The 20,097-nt window shown below is 43.2% G+C and overlaps 1 protein-coding gene across 3 annotated transcripts in view; it reads left to right on the top strand.

Moving 5' to 3' along the window:
- Positions 1–20,097, top strand: part of LOC146782859 (monocarboxylate transporter 13-like) — a 146,376-nt gene that overhangs the window by 86,521 nt on the left and 39,758 nt on the right. For all 3 annotated transcript variants that reach the window (XM_085639756.1, XM_085639755.1, XM_085639754.1), the window contains exon 2: positions 6,393–6,536. In XM_085639756.1, coding sequence (XP_085495882.1) covers positions 6,443–6,536 — 94 coding nt within the window. In that variant the 5' untranslated portion in view covers positions 6,393–6,442. The remainder of the gene's footprint in view (positions 1–6,392; positions 6,537–20,097) is intronic.

The raw sequence follows: 20,097 nt of genomic DNA, 5'->3' as shown, positions 1-20,097 counted from the left end.
CACCCTTTTATCCATCCAGCAACCCTTCGACCCATACATCCAGCTATTTACCTTTTCTCTCATCCATCCTTCCACCCACTCATCCATCCATCCATCCTCTCATTCTCCATCTATTCAATCTTTCATTCATCCATTCACCCTTTCACTAATTCATCCAGCCATCCACCCATCCCTTCACTTACTCACTTGCTCACCTTTTCATATTAATTTTGAGCTGAGCCTTTTTGAGAAGAGGCCCATCAAGAACTTCACCCTCGCTGCAGGAGCCATTCCAGGACTGGGACAGAAACCACCCAGAGCGGAGACAGGATCCACCATAGGGGGGGCGGGGGGGGGGGACAGGAGCCATCACAGGTTTGGGGGGGGGGACAGGAGCCACCACATGGGGGGGACAGGAGGACAGGAGCCATCACGGGGGGGCAGGAGCCATCACATGAGGGGGAACAGGATCCACCAGGGTGGGCACAGGGGTGGGCATGCAGTATTCTAGTATCATCTTTGTCTCTTTCAGGGTGGGGTAGGGCTCCTCACCCCCTCCTGGACAAGACAACGAGACGACAGGGTCTCTGTCAAAAATGTTAGTTTTGCCATCCCCACTGTGATGTACAGTACTTAAAGGAGATACTCCAAGAGAACTGATTTAACGGATTGTCCTCCATACTTTGTTAATCAGTGTGGGTGCGATTGTGCCATGTCTTTATTTTATTACACTTTAGACTGCATGTTTGAAGAACCGAGGTTTTCTTACAATTTAGTAATATTAATTAAACTCTGTGGAGAGAACCACGTGCTGCCTCGGTGTAATCAGGGCCTGTTCTACGATTTTTATGGCCCTGGGCAGGAAGGGAATGTGTGAGGCCCCTCTAAATTGCAGAGACATGACACGACGCATTCAGGGTTGTTTGCATCTGAAAAGATGCCCCTGCGACCGAAGCTGCAGCCCCTCCCTCTCAGTCACCTTCAAACACGACTTAACAGCTCATGACGGGGCTGAAGGTGTGAGTGTTGCCATCCCGCTGTGCGTCTCCAATGCTGCTGGGTATCTGAGCTGCGGCTGCAATCTCCCACATCCTGCGAGGCGGCGCGGCGCCCCTGGCTTCTAATCACGGCGCACCGGGGTGCCGCGGCGCACACTTTGGGAACCACTGCAGTAGATCACAAAATCCTTGTCAACAGGCTCAAAGATATTGGGATCAGAGGTACAGCCAATCATTGGGTGGCCTCGTTCCTGAGCGATAGATCCTTTCAGTGTATGGAGGCCGGCATTTTGTCAGACACCTTTTCAGCCCCTTGGGGAGTACCTCAGGGATCCTCCCTGAGCCCGACCCTTTTTAATATTTATATGAGCCCATTGGCTCATATAGTACAGGAGTTTCGACTCTCAATTGTGTCATATGCCGATGACACCCAACTAGTGGTTTCGATTGCTGATACCCTTAATTCCAACCATAGGCAACTAACCCCCTGCCTGGAAAAAATAGGAACATGGATGGCTGACTGTAGTCTTAAGCTGAATGGAGATAAAACCAAGCTTATGATTTTGTGCAGCAGTTTTAGCCCACGCTCAGAGATCCCCTGGCCAGTAAATTGGGGTCCCCACCACCCCTAAAACCTCCATAAAAAATCTGGGTATGTGACTCGACCAGAATTTAACCATGGAGACGCAAGCCAAAAAACTGGCGAGTACCTGCTTTGGTTTCCTCCGGATAATTAGGAAAATTCTGCATCTACTCCCAGAGAACTCAAGGACGGTGGTGCAAGCCTTGGTAGTTTTGAGATTATGGCAACTCGTTATACCAAATATGCCACTGATATGCTAGACTGCTTCTCAAGATACCCAGGCATCAGTCAGTAAGAGCATCCTTGAGGGAGCTACATTGGCTTATTGGCTTCCTGTTCAGGCCAGGATTAAATTCAAGTCCCACTGCCTGGCACACAGAGCCATGTATGGTAGAGGCCCCACCATGCTACGAACTTTGATCTCCCACTATTCACCCCGCCGTTGTCTCATATCAGGGTTGAATTTCTAGATGAACATTACTAGAATCAAGAGGTAAAGGTGGGGTGGAAGATCGTTCTCAAATCCGCTGCCCAAACTCTGGAACAGTATGGACCTAGAGTTGCGATTGATTGAAAATGAACAGTCTTTTAAAAAGAAACTTAAAACATGGCTGTTTCCCTAATTCTCACACCAGATAGTTTCCCTTCCCTGTTATAGCGCTGGGATGCCTGTGGGTAGCCTTGCGCTCTATAAATCCGTAAACCTAAACCTGTCTCTATTTCCTTTCTGCAAGTCTGAATTGTTGTCTCACGTTGTTAAGATCAGCGTTGAACCAAGATTTCGATTTGATAGGCTTCAATCTTTTTAGTTTCAATGGGGCTACTTGATCAAGAACCTCTGTTATAGCCGTGTTAAAGTGTGTCATGTGGTCCTCGACGTTGTGGCTGGGAGTGTGACGCTGTAGTTGGGTACTGATCCTGGCTTTCAGTTCCATTATTGGGACTCGTTTGATGTTCCTGGTCCAGTGCTTGGGTTAAGTTAGGGTTGGCTGGGATCTGATGCGTGTATTAATGTTAATCAATATGAGGTGGTGATCTTACCAGTCAATGGGTAATACTGATTTAAGTGAGACCAGGTCATTTTTGGTGATAATCCTGTCAACAGTGGATCCTTTGATGTGTGTAGGTTCATTGCAGAGTTATTTAAGATCACTTATTTCAAGGTCGGTGATTTTCTGGACTGTAGTGTCATCAGGGTTGTCCCAGTGAATATTGAAGTCGCCCAAGAACACGTCATTCGTGTCCGTTAAGGAGAATCATGTAATTAGGTTGGTTAGCTCTTCTGGGTGGTAGATGGTTTGTAATTTAAAGGGAGAGAAGCTTTCGACTTTAAGTTTGACTCTGATGTACTCAAAGAATGAGCATTCAGCAGATTTTAAAACAGAGAGCTGTATTTCTTCTTTGTGAATGATAGCTAGTCCACCTCCTGTTCCTATAGGTCTGTCTTGCCTGATTATGCTGAATCCCAGTGGGAGATGCAGGTCTAGAATGGGGGTAGAGTGGTCATTGAGCCAGGATTCAGCGAGAAAGGCAATGTCTATTTTGCCCTTGAGTGTAATTTCAGAGATATGTGTAGTGTGTTGAACAGCGGATCTGCAGTTAAGGAGCATGCAAGATAATAGGCAGGGAGAATCATTTTTAGTATGTGACGTTTGAATGGCAGTGTATTGAGCAGGTGGTCTGGGTGAGTGCATAGTGGTAGGGATTCTACTTGTACCCACTAATACTAGGATTAAGAAGGGAGGCTTATCAGCAATAATCTGGTTTGATGAGCAGTAAGAATCGCTATTCGCATTATTGAATAGATACATAGCTACAAGATACCACAGAAGCCATGTCCTCTGACAGAATGGAGGTGTTGTTTATATTTTGAATGAGCTTTTGTTTTCTGTTGTAGGGCACAATGTATTATTATTCATGATGTGTAAAACAAAAGTAATTTCATCATGTCACGTGTTTTCTGTTTTACTTTCGGATAGTTTGATGTATGTTTTACCTCAAACCATACTGACCGTATGATTCCTGTGTCTGAAAACACATAAAAATGTTCCACTGGGGTGCAAGCAAGATGTTTCCCAGTTCTGCTTAGGGAGCAGAACCATGTTTTAGTCTGTTCATTTATGTGTAAGTAGAATATTTTCTATGATTTTTTCTAGTGAGTTATCCTTATGACAAAATGCTTTTTGACTCAATATTTGAGTTGTGCTAAATCATAATTGGTTCTGACTATTTCCTAGGTTATGGCTCAGCTTCCACTACCTATGCAGATACATATTTTTACACATTTGGAGTGTTTTTAATTGAATTAACCATTTGCTGTTTGCCTTCTGGAATGAAACTCAAATTTTAAATAAACCTTTATGATTTTCATGTGTGGATTTTCCTATGTGGGATTTCCCTACATGTGGATTTTTCAATGTGAGATTTTTCTATGTGGGTTCTCTGAATTTACATGCAATTTTGTATTTCTGCTTAGGCTCTCATCTTTAGGCACTTGCACATACCCCTGATCCAGTGGTGTGAGGTTAGACACTCTGAAAACAGTAAACTAATGGCTGTCCCTTAACAACTGATTGTCCAGTCAGTGATTTGGTTTATAAAAGTCTTTTAATACAAACCATTAAAATATAATACATGGGAGCCTGCAATCTTAGTATTAAAGCTCATCTCTTGGGGCCTGACTAAAAGTTCGGTGGACAGGTAACTTCATCACAAACGTGACGGATATTCTGTCTGCCATATTCCAAGTGCATTCTATCCTCCGGCACCTGTAATACGTGGATGGGAGACATCACGTTTGTGATGTTTGTGATGGAATAACCAATCTGTCAAACTCTAAATCAGCCCCCATGTTCCTTATTATAGGCCAGTTGATATATCACCTGTAATGACATAGCTGCTCAATTGTAATCAGTTAGCAGTTGAGTTCTGATATCACAGTGCCTTCTGGCAGAGCGAGAGGTCAACAGGAAAGGCATGCCATAAAACATAATTACAGCTGTAGGTTAAAGAAGGAAACCAAGAACTGACTTTTCATTCTTCTGATATACTGTTCAAAGAAGAAAAAGTGATCAGTATAACAAACTATTTAGGACGGCATGCTTATTTATTTTATGCTATAGATCTTCTCTGCAACCACATAATCTCTACATGCATCTACACTACCTAAGCCACAGCATTTTCTCAATTTAATTTACAATAAACTGATTCTAATATATTTGAGCAAACATTCTAACTGCTTTTGGGTGTGTTTAATTTCACAGTACAGATTCTGCTTTTATAATTCATGTCGGCAATCAACATAAAAGCAAAACTCCAAAGAATTTGGGGGCATATTATCAAGCACGGCGTTAAAATTATCGCTGCTTTAGCCCTTGAGAATTGCCATAGAAGCCCATGTTCTGGCGTCAACATGGGCTTCTATTGGAATTCTCTGCGGCATATTATCAAGCCCATTATCGCCGCTTTAGCGGCAGTTTTCTGCCGCTAAAGCGGTGATAATTTTAACGCCGTGCTTGATAATATCCCCTAAGTAGTTTGTAGGAAGCGTTATGGTATATCCATGCATTACAGGAAATAAAATACCCCCTACCAAACATTAAAGGGTACTGCAAGTCACCTCAGAGTCCAGGACCTTTTGGTCTCGTTCATCTGTATGGTCATAGAGCTCCTAGATGATGTGCAATAATGTATGGCTGGGGTAATTTGTTACTTATATACTACATGCACAATAATGAAAGGCAACAAAAACAATAGAAGTCTTTCTCTTTCTTGCCAGAGATGCAACCTCAAATATTTAACATGAGGGCAAGACTTAGAGAGGGATCAGAGACAGCAGGGTCCAGTTACTCATGACATTAACGTTGATCTTCCTGGCTGAAGTGAGATTGGAAGACATGTGCTGGAGTGGATTCAGTCTTTCTTAACAGAGACAGTGAAGGTGGGCTTTGCACCTCTCCCAATAGACCAGTGTTATGGGGTTGTCACTCTTGCCCCTGCTGTTGAACCTGTACTTAAAGCCATTGGCTCATCTGTTGCATATAATGGGAGTTCCCTTCATGTCTGCGATTGACACTCAGGTCTTGTTGGCCTTTCAAAGGGGGGAGGAGTTCTACTGTGCAGGGGGCTCCCTCCAGCTCTGGGGGTGTTCCATTAGTGATTGAGCTCAAAATCCTTAGAGATTCATCCAGAAAAAACCAACATCCTACTTGCTTAGATACTTCCAACTTGTGGGACACTAACTTCATTAATAGCCCCCTAGCTATGCTAGTTACAGTTCTGGATCAGTACATTCCTCGACCCAGTACCAAGCTGGTGTTACTAAAGCCTGTTTCTTCCAGTTGCGAAGATGCTACCACACTCTGCATTTTTCCCACTAGGTCAAGCTGATGAAAACTTTAAGTTACATATGCATTCACTATTGTAATCACATCTATTTGGACATCCACTCTAAGCCCCCCATAAAGCTACAGAATATTCAGAATGGCACTGAAACATATATATTGTACCCAGTTCCTATGATAATAACAATAGGTTCTAAATCCTTGTCTGACGCACAACCTTTTTTATGCATAATCTCTCTGTAAAGCTTTATCCATCCTCTTAGAGGCAGTTCACAGAAACTCATTTTATGAAACCTTGATAGAAAAGCATGAGAGAAGCAATGTCTATGGAGGCTAGAGGGGCACTGTAAAAGGGTGGTAGTGAGGGAATCAATGGAAGAGGAGGTCATTGGGGGTGCCAACAAAGATTCTTGCACCGGGCGCCGCCAGTGCTGAAGCCGGCCCTGCCCCTACTTATTCCAGTGTACCTTTTCCTCCCTATTGCTTCAGGTCCGGTTGGCAGTGCCCTCAGCATACAGTATGGGGAGCGAGCGGTGGTGATGGCCGGAGGGGTCCTCGCCTTCTTGGGAACTGTGCTGGCTTCATTTGGAAACTCCTTGCTGCACCTCTACCTCACCCTGGGAGCCTTGACAGGTGGGAAATGTTCCCTGTGAATGGAGAGTGGGCTATGTCTGTGAGGGAGTGATAATCCAGACTTTGGAAGCAAGAGAGTGCAGGTGATATGGTCATTGACACCATGTTCCTTCTCTCCTTCATACTGAATCCTGCCCCCACACTCTTTTGAGTCTCTTTGTAAGTGCAGCAGACACAAAGGGAATTTGAGAGAGAGAGAGAGTGTAGTGTTTCATGGCATGTTCTGTATTTAATCCATCTCCACCTTTATTGCCATTATATGTGATGTCTTACTTTCTGAGTTATGCGACATGTAGTTAGGTCTTTGGATCTAATTTGTGTTATTTAGGAGTCGTCAGGGTGTGAAGGCAGTTCAACATCCAGGGTGTCATGGAGTCAATTACTTGAAATCGACAACAAGTGCAGACCTCTCTTGCAATTGTGACTGAGAAGGGTCTTGTGTTAGCACTTAAGAAAACACCTCAAAAACATTTCCTAATAGAGTACAAGGACACAGTAGACTGTGCACTTATAGAGATCATCTCTGCTTCACACAACTCCCTCTTACAAATGTGCGTGAACATGTGTTGTGTCGATCCAGTACAGAAGCATCCGTCAAACAGATGACTCAAGGGCTTACCTTTTATAAGTGTTACATTCGAGGAAGCCTTGCAGTTTGCACATTGTTTTATAACTCGGGACCCTATTTTTAATTGTTGCTTATTATAGTGTTTTATTTTTAGTGTATTATTTTACCCTGTTGTTGAATAGGGTTGTATGTCAATAGAACACATGCCCTTACTAATCATGCCTTTTCCACGAAGCCTTTCCCACACAGATGCCTTCACCACGCACGCATTTACCACGCAAGGTAAGTATTATAAGGGAAGTGAAACTTCTATATATGTGAGTCTGTGTGTGTGTGTGTGTGTGTGTGTGTATATATATATATATATATATATATATATCCTTCCACTTGTCAGCTCACTTTTGCTGGATATCTTGGTGCCTCCAAAGCGGTGCAAGCTCCATGGCAGAGCCAAGATGTGTCATAGTTTCCCAACAAATCAAGGGGAAACTTTTTACAGGTTCCACCAAGTTGCACAGCCATGAACTCAGTACGAATCCAATGAATTAAATTCAACCGTGTTTATCTTCCTTTTACACATTTTTTATTTGTATCCTTTTTAATCTTCATCCTTTATTTTACTGTTACTTCGATTAGTTTTATCCATACACTTTCTGCTGTGAAGATATTCAAACAAACTCCAAGGCACAGGTAGGTTCCACATATCATGATGTTTATTTAAAAAGAACCCAATGCATTTCAGGATAAAAAATCCCTTCATCAGGGGCATCTAAAACGTAATGCAAACAAAGTAATTATATTTAACCCAACATCATCTATACTGTGCATTTGAATAATCACCATACATATATTATGACTCCAAAATATTCAAGAGGATAAATAGTACATAGTTTCCTAAACCTTCTTAAACAGAAGAACGGACCGCACTCATGAATAACATTTCAAAGCTTTAATCCAGTTTTTCCATTATTTCTCGGGCATAATTCCACCACACAACCAACGCGTTTCCATCTCCCTGAGACCTTGTTTAAGAAGGTTTGGGAATATATATATATATATATATATCCATATCTATATATTTATAAGCATACACATGTGAGTGTGTGTATATATACATATAAATACATTCCAAAACATATGGTGGCCCATCGAGTATCACACGAGGAGTAAAGGAGGTTACCAGCCTGAATCCTGCAGGTATGGACGCAGCTTCTGTGGTAGGTAAAATAACGCAGCTTTTCAAGCGCCTGAAGCGTTTTGATATTACATCTTTTTCAAAGGCGTGTCCCGAAAAGAACGTGCTGAAAACAGCAACGACCTCCATTGCAAATTTAAAGAAATGACACACACCCTCAATAGGGCTGCTCTGAATGAGACAATGTCCAATGTATGATGGGGGTTGTAGTGCCATTTTTATTCAAAACCAATATTGCGCACCAATGTCTGCGATTATGAAGCCCTCCTTGGGCCCAGCCACGCAACCAGTCCTCAATCCTGGCATTACTCCTCCGATCCGGATAAATACATATATATATATATATATATATATATATATATATATATATATATATATATATATATATATATATATTCACTGAAAAAACCATAGGTTTCACACATGTTATAGTTAGCTGGAAATTTTACTGATAAAAAACCAATGAAATTCCCCCGTTATAGTTACTGTAGGCAACTATAACTCACGCGACCGTAATCCTCTGCTGATGCTAATACTGTATTTAGACACTTATTTGCCCATGTCTTCTTCCATTAAATTTTAGCTATACATATATTACAAATTTTTTTTTTTCATAAAGACACATATGTCATCAGCAGAGGATTACGGTCGCGTGAGTTATAGTTGCCTACAGTAACTATAACGGGGGAATTTCATTGGTTTTTTATCAGTAAAATTTCCAGCTAACTATAACATGTGTGAAACCTATGGTTTTTTCAGTGAATTAGCAAGGTTTTTTAAATGCTAATTCCTAACTATAACGTGTGTGAAACCTATGGTTTTTTCAGTGAATTTGTACGGTTTTTTAAATGCTAAGTTACTTTACGCCATTCGTGGCGTGCGCACCCACTTAACGCAGTTCGTTCCGTGCGCGCACGGTGCGCTTCGCGCACCGTGCGCGCACAGTGAGCACGCGGTGCGCTTCGCGCACCGCGCGCCCACTTTACGCAGTTAGTGCCGTACACGCAAGGTGGGCACGTTACGCACCGTGCGCACATGGAGGACATATTATGCGCTTCCTTGTGATAGGTAATCTGTTAAATTTAATTTGTAAGTGATGACAATAATATGCCATGCACAGAGAGTGTGTTTTTTTTTTTAAAAATATTTTTTAGCGTAAGCGCACGGTACGCGTACGGTAAGCGTAATCGGCGAAATTTTCAAAAAATAAAAATTTACCGTTTTTGGCCTTGGGGGATCTTTGAGGACTCAACTAACATGGCTATGTGCATGGGCGCTGTCTAAACAGCCCCTTTATATGTTTTTTGCCTTTGTTTACAGCCCCTCCCTCACAGTGCGAGAGAGAAAATGGCGGCCGACGCTTCCTGGTTTCGACCGATTCGAATGTTTACTTAGATGTAACAGCCAATCAGAATCGCGCTCGCGCACGCCACCGTACGCGTACGGTAAGCGTACCGTAAGCGCACCGTAAGCTGGCTCAGATATATATATTGATTTAAAGGCTATTTTCTCAGAATCTACTGAACAGATTTACACCAAACCAACAAAAGGCACTTCCTTGACCTGAGGACTACCTCTCTGCCAAATTTCAAGTAATTCTGTTCAGCCGTTCGGGCTGTAGCTGTGTCTAAAGGTCCTATGGAAAAATGCATGGGAAAAACGCGTTTTGGGACCCCCCCTTTTATCTCAGCCCCCGCTTGACGAATCCCCCCGAGACTTTCAGGGTAGGAGCGGAGCGTAGCGCCCCACCTATTTTGAAAAAATTGCCAGGATTCGTCAACCGGCGCCAAAGTTATTCAAAATAGAATGTTGAGGATTTCCTATGGAAACGTGGTCCTAACTATAACTACCTACTGGCGACCGCCAGTAGGTAATATATATATATATATATATATATATATATATATATATATATATATATATATATATTATCTACTGGCGGTTGCCAGTAGATAGTTATAGTTAGGACCCTGTTTCCATAGGAAATCCGCAACATTCTATTTGGAATAACTTTGGCACCGGTCGACGAATCCTCGCGAAATTTTCAAAATAGGTGGGGCGCTACGCTCCGCTCCTACCCTGAAAGTCTCGGGGGGATTCGTCAAGCGGGGCTGAGATAAAAGGGGGGTCCCAAAACGCGTTTTTCCCATGCATTTTTCCATAGGACATTTAGACACAGCTACAGCCCGAACGGCTGAACAGAGTTACTTGAAATTTGGCAGAGAGGTAGTCCTCAGGTCAAGGAAGTGCCTTTTGTAGGTCTGGTGTAAATCTGTTCAGTAGTCGCTGAGAAAATAGCATTTAAATCAATATATATATCTGAGCCAGCTTACGGTGCGCTTACGGTGCGCTTACGGTAAGCTTACCGTACGCGTACGGTGCCGTGCGCAAGCGCGATTCTGATTGGCTGTTAGATCTTAGTAAACATTCGAATCGTTCGAAACCAGGAAGCGGCGTCCGCCATTTTCTCTCTCGCACTCTGATGAGGAGAGGAAAAACAAAGGCCAAAAACATGTAAAGGGACTATTTAGACATCTCTTAACCACCTAGCTTTGATGTATGTGTCCCCAAAGTACCCCCAAGGCCAAAAAATCAGGTTTATTTTTTTACAAAAAATCGCCGATTACGCTTACCGTACGCGTACGGTAAAAAAAAAAAGAAAAAAAAAATGATCCACACTCTCCCCACCCCGTGTGCAAATGGTGCCCAGAGTGCACCATTTGTGCATGGCATATTTATTCAACATTTAGAAATATAAATGCTTACCTTTCACACCGAAGCGCATAATATGTCCTCCATGTGCGCACGGTGCGCGAAGCGCATCGTGCGTACATGGGCCATCCACGGCACTAACTGTGTAAAGTGGGCGCGCGGTGCGCGAAGCGCACCGCGTGCTCACTGTGCACGGACGGTGCGCGAAGCGCACCGTGCGCGCACGGAACGAACTGCGTTAAGTGGGCGCGCACGCCACGAATGGCGTAAAGTAACTTAGCATTTAAAAAACCGTACAAATTCACTGAAAAAACCATAGGTTTCACACACGTTATAGTTAGGAATTAGCATTTAAAAAACCTTGCAAATTCAGTGTAAAAACCATAGGTTTCACACATGTTATAGTTAGCTGGACATTTTACTGATAAAAAACCAATGAAATTCCCCCGTTATAGTTAGTGCAGGCAACTATAACTCACGCGACCGCAATCCTCTGCTGATGACATATGTGTCTTTATGAAAAAAAAATATTTGTAATATATGTATTGCTAAAATTTAATGGAAGAAGACATGGGCAAATAATTGTCTAAATACAGTATTAGCATCAGCAGAGGATTGCGGTCGCGTGAGTTATAGTTGCCTGCACTAACTATAACGGGGGAATTTCATTGTTTTTTTATCAGTAAAATGTCCAGCTAACTATAACATGTGTGAAACCTATGGTTTTTTCACTGAATTTGCAAGGTTTTTTAAATGCTAATTCCTAACTATAACGTGTGTGAAACCTATGGTTTTTTCAGTGAATTTGTATATATATATATATACACATACGCATATATGTGTGTATGTATAAATCTACATTATATTTAAATTACATTTTTCTACTTTTTTTTTATTTACTCCTGACCATCCTTTACCACTGCCCACTCCTGAACCATAAAAATACCTTTACCACCGCTAAACACTAAAATCACCTTTACCATCCTTCACTACCACCCACTCTAAGCCTTAAATTTACCAGGGGAGATTGCCACCATGCCCGTTCGCGTTGGGAATGCGGAGTGCAATCACACACTTCTATATCACGTGTGTGAATAGCACTACATGGTCCGCATGGGCGTGGCCATCTTCTTTTTCTGCTTTCTGTTATGTTGCTGGGCCTACATTTTAATCTGTCCTTAATCTATGTAATCCTCCTCTTTTATTACTTGTCTACTCCTATTTTTTTTTATCATATTGAGTGTCTTTGTTTTATTTTACACTTTTTGTGTAAGTGTTTTCGTGTTTTTGTGTCTTTTTGACTTTATTTCCCCTTTGCTTTTTTTTTCTTCTTCACTTTCCCTTCCTTTTCCTTCTTATTATTTCCCCACCTAGCGCCAATGCAGAGGGGTGACTACCGTGTGGGCGGTGCCGCTGCCCAGGTGTACAGCCCCGGGTGATCTTTAGAGAGGAGGAGGTGGCAGTACTAGTTTTTTTTGTGCAGCACTATCTCCTCTTTATGCTGGCAGCAGGCGGCAGGCTCGGTAGCGGCTAACCCTGCGGGAGCGTCGGTGATGCTGGGGGATGGTGTGCCGGTGTGTGCGGCGCACCAGCCATGTTTGGCACACCACCCAGCAACTGAAGCACCACTGGGCGGACACTCTAGACTGCGATCAGGACCTGCTCAACCAGCTAGGCATTGAGATGCCTTGGCTCGGTAAATATTAATTATTTGTTGTGTTTCTGTTCCACAGTGCTAAAAATAAAATTCGGAATAGCATGCTGCTCACACTCAGAGGTATTACTGTGTGATCCAGTGTCTAGTTTTGCTAGGCACGTGCCGCTACCTAATCACACACATCTGGCGCTCGCTTTGGCTGATTAATTAAGAAGCCATTGCAGACTGTTCTCCAGTCACTATATCACTGAGTAGCACGTTCTCTTTGTGACTTTGTTTATAGAGCTCGTACAGTTTCAGGTTATTCAATTGAATTCACAGTGAGGATGTGAAGTATGCATCTATGCATTGCAAAAAAAGGGAGACTGAGTTGGCTCATCAAGGGTGTTGAGAAATGGGAATAGATAGAATCAAAGATCATTCACTGCAAAACATTAGTTCCAAATGCTGATTTTGTTAAGGAGATTTAGCATATGTAACGAGACTCAGTAAGCCACGTTAAGGAGAAAGCAAACAAAATGCACGCACATGCCCAATCTACAGTAGGCCATAAATCACAGCCAAAATGCCTGTCACTCACACTAATCCATGAAAACCCAGTGACCAGGATGACCACGCGCCAGCCTCGCAGTTCAGTTTTATACCCCATTATGTGTCAATTTGTCACTGTTCCATTATAACCCGCCTCCACAGTTCATGCTGTTCTGAACACCACTCAATCAAAACACGGAAGTAGTGCACATGCCTCAACAACTCCAGAAGGGTTGAGTTAATCAATAAATCGCGTGATAGTTTATCAGCTGTAAATGATATTGAGTGATGCATATCAGGACTTCAAAGTAATTGACAAACCAATGCTAAACCTGATAAATGTATATATAATGCTGAGATGCTCGCCAGAAGATCTTTGTAACAAGAACTACTTAATGCAACAATTTGAATATTCTGCATAGGTCATGTAAACTTGAAAATTAATAAAAACAGATTTCATTAAAAAAAGGAGATTTGGAATATGGATATATTGACAGTCGATAGACTCAAGTCTAAACTAATAGAACGACAGGTGATCTGTTTTAGTGACTGTGTTTGCTTTTCATAAAACATTAAGTGGAGATTATTAACAGAATCACTAATCTATTTATTTTCTTAATATCTTTCATCAGCACCTAAGAGCAAGAAGAAGAAGGAGTCTGAGGGTCGGGGACAAGCTAATCAGCCGGCGCCGACCACCAGTGCCGCTGACGAGGGCTCTGCTGATCCCAGTAAGTCCTTTTATGATTGTTGTGGACTTCCTAGAGTAGAATCTTTAGATAGCAGGCCCAAGTAAGCTAGTATTTTAAAAAAAAATCACCATATATGTTTGTTGAGAAATCTTTCCTTTTCCTGCTTATGCCGAGCGCTAACACAGTTCAGTTCATGAGAGAGTGGCCATGGTCATCATCATGGGCCCCCCCAATGTAGTGTGCTGCAGACTCATTCCTTTATAGCTACAGTATACCAGACGTTTCACCATGACAGTGCAGCAAGGCTGGACAAAAGGTATGAGGTCCCACTCCCATTACATTTGCCAACCAACACCATTTGTCTTTCATGGACCATTATTCCATGCCTGGTTTGTCTAACTTTGTGAACCAACCAATCAAATGGTCAGAGTGATATTTCGAAGGTATGAACGTGCGAACTGAGCTGTAGTGCTGCATTGAAGTTGTATTTGGGGTTGCGTGTCTGGGATCTAAATTATGTGCAATGTTTAATCAAATCACTGTTTTTTTAATCCTGTGATGTTATTCTCTGCCTGTTAATACTTTTCTGCCACATAGTCAGTGCTTTTATATGTTTGGCAGCATGTGCGGGTAAAACATAAAATTTGACTTGTGACTCTCTTAATCATAATCACAGCAAATCAATTCCAATGGCCCTCGGGGACCAGTAATGTACTGCTACTGTGCCACCCAGTAATTTAAAACAATTGTTTGCACAGAGCATTATTTACACTTTGTCTTTTTAGTTTTTCTCAATATAGCTGCTCCTGCTGGTCCAGCCAGACCACCCAACGGGCATGAGAGAGCGGCCTGTTTGTAGCGGCAGAGGCTGGAGTGTATCCAGCAGGAATACCAGAGGCTGGTGTTCCTGATATAGGAGGAGGAGGAAATTAATGCACAACAGCTCACCCCCAGTGCAGCTGGTCCCCCTCAGCCTCCCAGCCATCCCATCGCCAGCATTACTGCCAGCCAACTGCTGCCACCCCCCACAATGGCAACAGAACATTGCTGCACCGCATCCGCAGCGGCTGGACACCATCAAGGGTTGGCTCGCCACGACGGAGCAGAGCCTAGACCAGCTCCGAACCAACATCCATGATGTCCTCTTCGAGCACTTTTTTAAATTTTTTGTTTTGGTGAGAGGGATTTGTTCAGCAATTTTTTTAAGGTGCTCCTCTCACTTGATTCAGTGTTGTTTTTTCAGATGGCTTGTCTGCCCCCCAGTACCATAATGTGTACCAGGCTTACCTCTATGAACATTTGTGTGGCAAATGGTGCATACTGCAATGTGCTCCCCCTCTTTGCTAACTGTAAAAAAGTCCCAAACTTTTTTACCTGGCCACTGCCAATGCCTGAAGAAAAACTGGAGGTAGGAGGGCATGTAATCGATTGCCTCTCTGCTTCTCCTGAGGCAGGAGTTGGTGCAGGTCTCAGCAGGGGCATTGCAAATATGGGAGCTGGTGGCGCTGCTACGTGTGCAGCATCCCTCGGATCTGGTTGAATAGCAATGTCATATTCCTCTGTGTCACCTTCCACCATGACTATCTCGTCATCGTCATCCTCCTCTTGATCCCTTCCATAAATCCAAGTCTTTCTGGAACTTTTCTTTACCCTTGCCTCTCCTGTTGTCTCCTGGTCTCTGTGGGGGTCCACTCCATGTCGCTATCATTATCATCAGAAGTGGTGCTTGGAGAAGACGGTGCTCCTTTTCCTTGCTGGCGATCTGAGAGCCCATGATTCTAAAAGAGGATGTTTAACTTCTTGCTCAGAAAGAAACACAACCTCCTGTTCTGCTCACACATCAGACAAATGTACTGTTGTTGGCTGCGACTGCTGTTCACTTTGCTGTGTTTCCTGAAAAAATTGTGTACTACTTTGCATAAGGGACAAATCCAATTCATTATCACTACTCGTCGGCGTCAACATGATTGCATTTGCTGTCTCACTGACAGACATGGTCCTGGGCTTAGGTTGGGGAGGTGGTGCTGTTGATGCAGGAGTGCTCTCCGCTTGCACGCCGGAGGCCAGAGCGGCAGGCACAACTTTCCTAAAAAAGGTTGCAATTGGCGTGCTAGTGGTTGTAATCGTTTCTTCTGCTCTCCACTAGCAACTTTCTTTGCATCACCTTCCTTTGGGGCCATCTTGAAGCTGTCAGTTTGCAGTGGCACTTAGCTTCACAACAAGCTGAAGAGATGACTGTGTTGCGTAGTCAGTCTCGCATCATGTCGTGCACAGGCTTTCTGTCTGGCAGTACTGTAGGTGATGTCTCTTCTCTTATGCACCTAAAAGCAAACAAGGAAGAAAAACATCAGTGAAACATGGCACTATTGTAGCTGAAATAGTAGTACAAACAAACATTATCATTTAGTGTGTTGACTTAGCAATAATGCAGTCTAACTATCCAGTCGTAAAAGCCCACTAACAAACTTTCATTATGTGCAGTACACACAGGAAGGCTCAGAAATAGCAACAACAACAACAAACAGATGTAACTTTTTGCTTTCTTTGCATCTCGTTGGGATGCGGTACTCAGGGTGGTGCAGGTGACAATGGAATAATCCTTAGACAATAAATGCAGCTGTGCAATGCAGCTATTTTAGTCATGGGGTTGATGCCAGATGTTTCGAAAATGTAAAAACATTTTTTAGATAAAAATAAAAATAATGTAAATTAAAAAGATGTTAATGAAAAAAATTAAAATACCAATTTTTGAAGAAAAAAATTCAAAACATTTAATAAAATTAAGATAAAAAAATGAAAAATAAAAAAATCCATTTTTTAAACACATATTTTCGAGATAAAAAATTAAAGATAAGTGAAAAATAAATATCAGCAAGCATATCAATTTATTGACTGCTATTATGGTCAACCATCATGAAATCTTATGGCAAAGGCCACACTGGATGGACGCACAAAATGGCTGCCAGCCAGTGCAACATGGTCATCAACAACAACTAACACTGAGCAAGAAGGCATGGTCACAAGTTCAGAGAAGACATGCAGGTCTATGGCAAAAGCACACTGGCTGGCTACACAAAATGGCCACCAGCCAGTGGTCAGAGAACAACAACAACCAGCAAGGAGGCATGGTCACAAACAGAGAAGACATGCAGGCCTATGGCAAAACCAGACTGGCTGGCTACACAAAATGGCTTGCCAGCCACATGGTCACAACAACCAGCAAGAAGGCATGGCCACTAACAAAGTAGAAATACAAGCCTATGGGGAAAGGACACTAGCTGGCTATAGAAAATGGCCGCCAGTCACTACAACAAGCTGGAGGCCTGGAAAACAAAGAACACATGCAGGCCTAGGGAGGACACTGACTATACAAAATGGCCCCTGGCCACATGGCATAATAAACAAAACAGGCAAATGGTGGCCTATGGCAAACACACATACACACACAAACTGGCCAGACAAAAGAGGCATGGTAACGCAGAGAACACAGCATTAATTCAGGAATGCCAAAAATGTAATTTAACAGGGCTAAAAATGTTTACAAAAACACATATTCTCCAAAGCCATTATCCCACCTATACACAGTTTGCAGGGGGGGGGAAAGTAAAATACCACAAAAGAACACATTTTGTATTTTAATCCAATGCCATCCATGGCCTAAATGATTTTCAATTCAACAGACACCACAGAAACAGTTGTTTCATGCACCCATAAATAGTACAGGACCTACTGGCTGGAAGGCCCATTGGCAGACTAGGCCACAAAGTGAATTAAATCAATGTGCAAATTTATTAAAAGAACGCTGAGAAAACGTAGTAAACTGTGCAACATTTTTCCTTCACAAAAGAAGAAAAATTAAATGCAAAAAAACATAACTAGACCCCTACTAAAACTGCAGGCCACCCACCACAATACATTTTAAAAATCAAATAAAAGCACAAATAGATCCAGGCGCATGCCCCCAATCAAACAAACCACATCCTTATATACCAGTTTTTCAACTTACTTGTGATATCTCAAAAACAAAGTTCTTAAATCCAATGGTATGCATGCAGCAGTCAAGGAGAGTGATCCTTTCAGCTCCAAATCCCAATGAGAAGTGACCAGGAGAGGGGCAAAGCACTAGGAGGAGCCTGCTGGACAGGAACAAGAAGTTGGAGTCTCTGGGGCACTTCCTTCTGGTTTAAAACAAAAAAGCTTTAAAAAATGGCTTCTCGCACAAGAAAACAACTAGAACGGCCAGTTTGAGAAGAAAATCCACTCCAAATGCCTCTCAGCTGTATTCTCATGCTGAAAAGCTGCTTGACCACTCCGTTTGCGATTGCGATTGGCACCAAGGATGCTAGATTGGTGTTGTTGTGCCTGGAAGCTGTTCGAGAGAGTGCAAAGTCTCGCAGGAGCTCGCTAGCGGTGTGAGAAGTCTCTCATGTGCTTGCAAGTGGCCCGAGTGTCTAGGCGCTTGAGAGCCAAAAGAAAACTCAAGAGCGCAAACGGAAAAAAATAACTCTGCTTCGCGCCTGAATGGTGGAATTCAGAAATTGTGCCCGAATTCTACAACTCCGCAAGCGGAGCGGAGTTTATCACTCAGCCTTAAAATTTACCCTTACAACTACCTGCCCCTACATCCTGAATTTACCCTTACCGCCCTTTACCATTACCCACTTCTAAACCCTAAAAATACCCTTCCCACCCATTAACCCAAAAATTACTTTTACCTCCCTTTACCACTACCCACCCCAAAACCGTAAAAATACAAACCCTTTACCTCTACTTACAGCTAAAACCTAAAAATACAATTACCACCCTTTACCACCACCCACCCCTAAACCCTAAAACTACTCTTACCACCTGTACCACTACCCACCCCATAACCCTAAAAATACCTTTTCCAAAGACAGAGCGCTTTTTGGTTTGCAATAGCGTTGGCGCAGTTTGACAAATCGTCAGAAAATGCTCCAAAAACGTTCATCCACCACAGCTCCTTCCTGGAAGTTTTGAGGTGATACGTCAAAAGGGGGCTGAGAAATAAGGGGGTCCCGAAACACAAAATCCCAATGCATTTTCCATGAACTTCTTTATGCAGCACTACTCCAAAAACTGCTGAACGGAATAACACTAAACTTGGCAGAATACTAGAGTGTGGTCCACAGACTTTGCTGTTTGTGATTTGGTGTAAATCTGTTCATTAGTTTATGGGAAGTTATGGTTCAAAAACATTTGGGTATCTGGACGGTTAGGTTCAAAGGACACTTGCACAATTCCCTCCAACCCATATATTTAAAAATAGAGCGTTCTGATTGGCCCAGAAAGCTTTTATTCCCTGGGGCCAATTTGCGACTCCCAAGGGAGCACGGCTCTGATTAGCTGACAGCAACAATGAGAAAAATATTGCTGGCAGTCATTAGATGACTCAGGGACTTAGTCGCCTGTCCTGGAATTATTTGAAAAAAAGAATATAAGGGGGCATGGTAGGGATACCCTGCCCCCGCTAGGCTCTGTGGGGGGGACCCAGAGAAACTCGCTCTGGGGCCGAACATTTTAAAAAAATTGGGCATTTTTGCCCTGATCCTGCAGCACTCCTTCAAGATTCTGCCCCCCCCCAAAAAAAGGGTGGCCTGCCATTATAATTATTATTTTTTGGAGAGGGGACATCAGTCAGTCCCAATCCACAAGCCTATTTTGGTCCCCAGGGACCCCATCTCCTGGGGCCTGGTTCTGAATAAAGGGAGGGAGTGTGCACCCTCGCCTCCCCAAGCCTATTGCGGTCCTGGAGACCCCATCCCCCAAGGCCGAAATGAGGAAATAAAGAGAGGGGGCAGGTGGCCTCCTCCTTGAGTCTTTGTAGGCCCCAGGGGTCCCATCCCCAGGGCTGAAATTATCTTCAATGGGAGCGGGGCCACATGGTCCCCCTCCCTAAGCCTTGAATGGCACTGTGGACCCCCAGGGCCGACTCATCTACTCTGTCCCTGGTAGCCCACCCCCAAAACAGAGCAATTTTCTTGCCTGCACTAGCACAATCAGGGAAACATATGTTTGCGCCCACCTAGCGGGAGCATTTTAAAACCTCTCACAGAGTGGGACGAAACATGCCTTTCCTGCCTGCAGCAGTACAGGCAGGGAAGGCATGTATGCTCAGAGCCAGCACAAGATTTAAACATGCTCCCGCTTCGTGAGGGCAGAATTCTGTGACCCTGTCTGCAAACCTG

This window comes from Triturus cristatus, chromosome 12 (genome assembly GCF_964204655.1).
Source record: "Triturus cristatus chromosome 12, aTriCri1.1, whole genome shotgun sequence".
NCBI lineage: Eukaryota > Metazoa > Chordata > Amphibia > Caudata > Salamandridae > Triturus > Triturus cristatus.
Note: the sequence above shows the minus strand (reverse complement) of the source record. Positions and strands in the feature narration are given on the sequence as shown.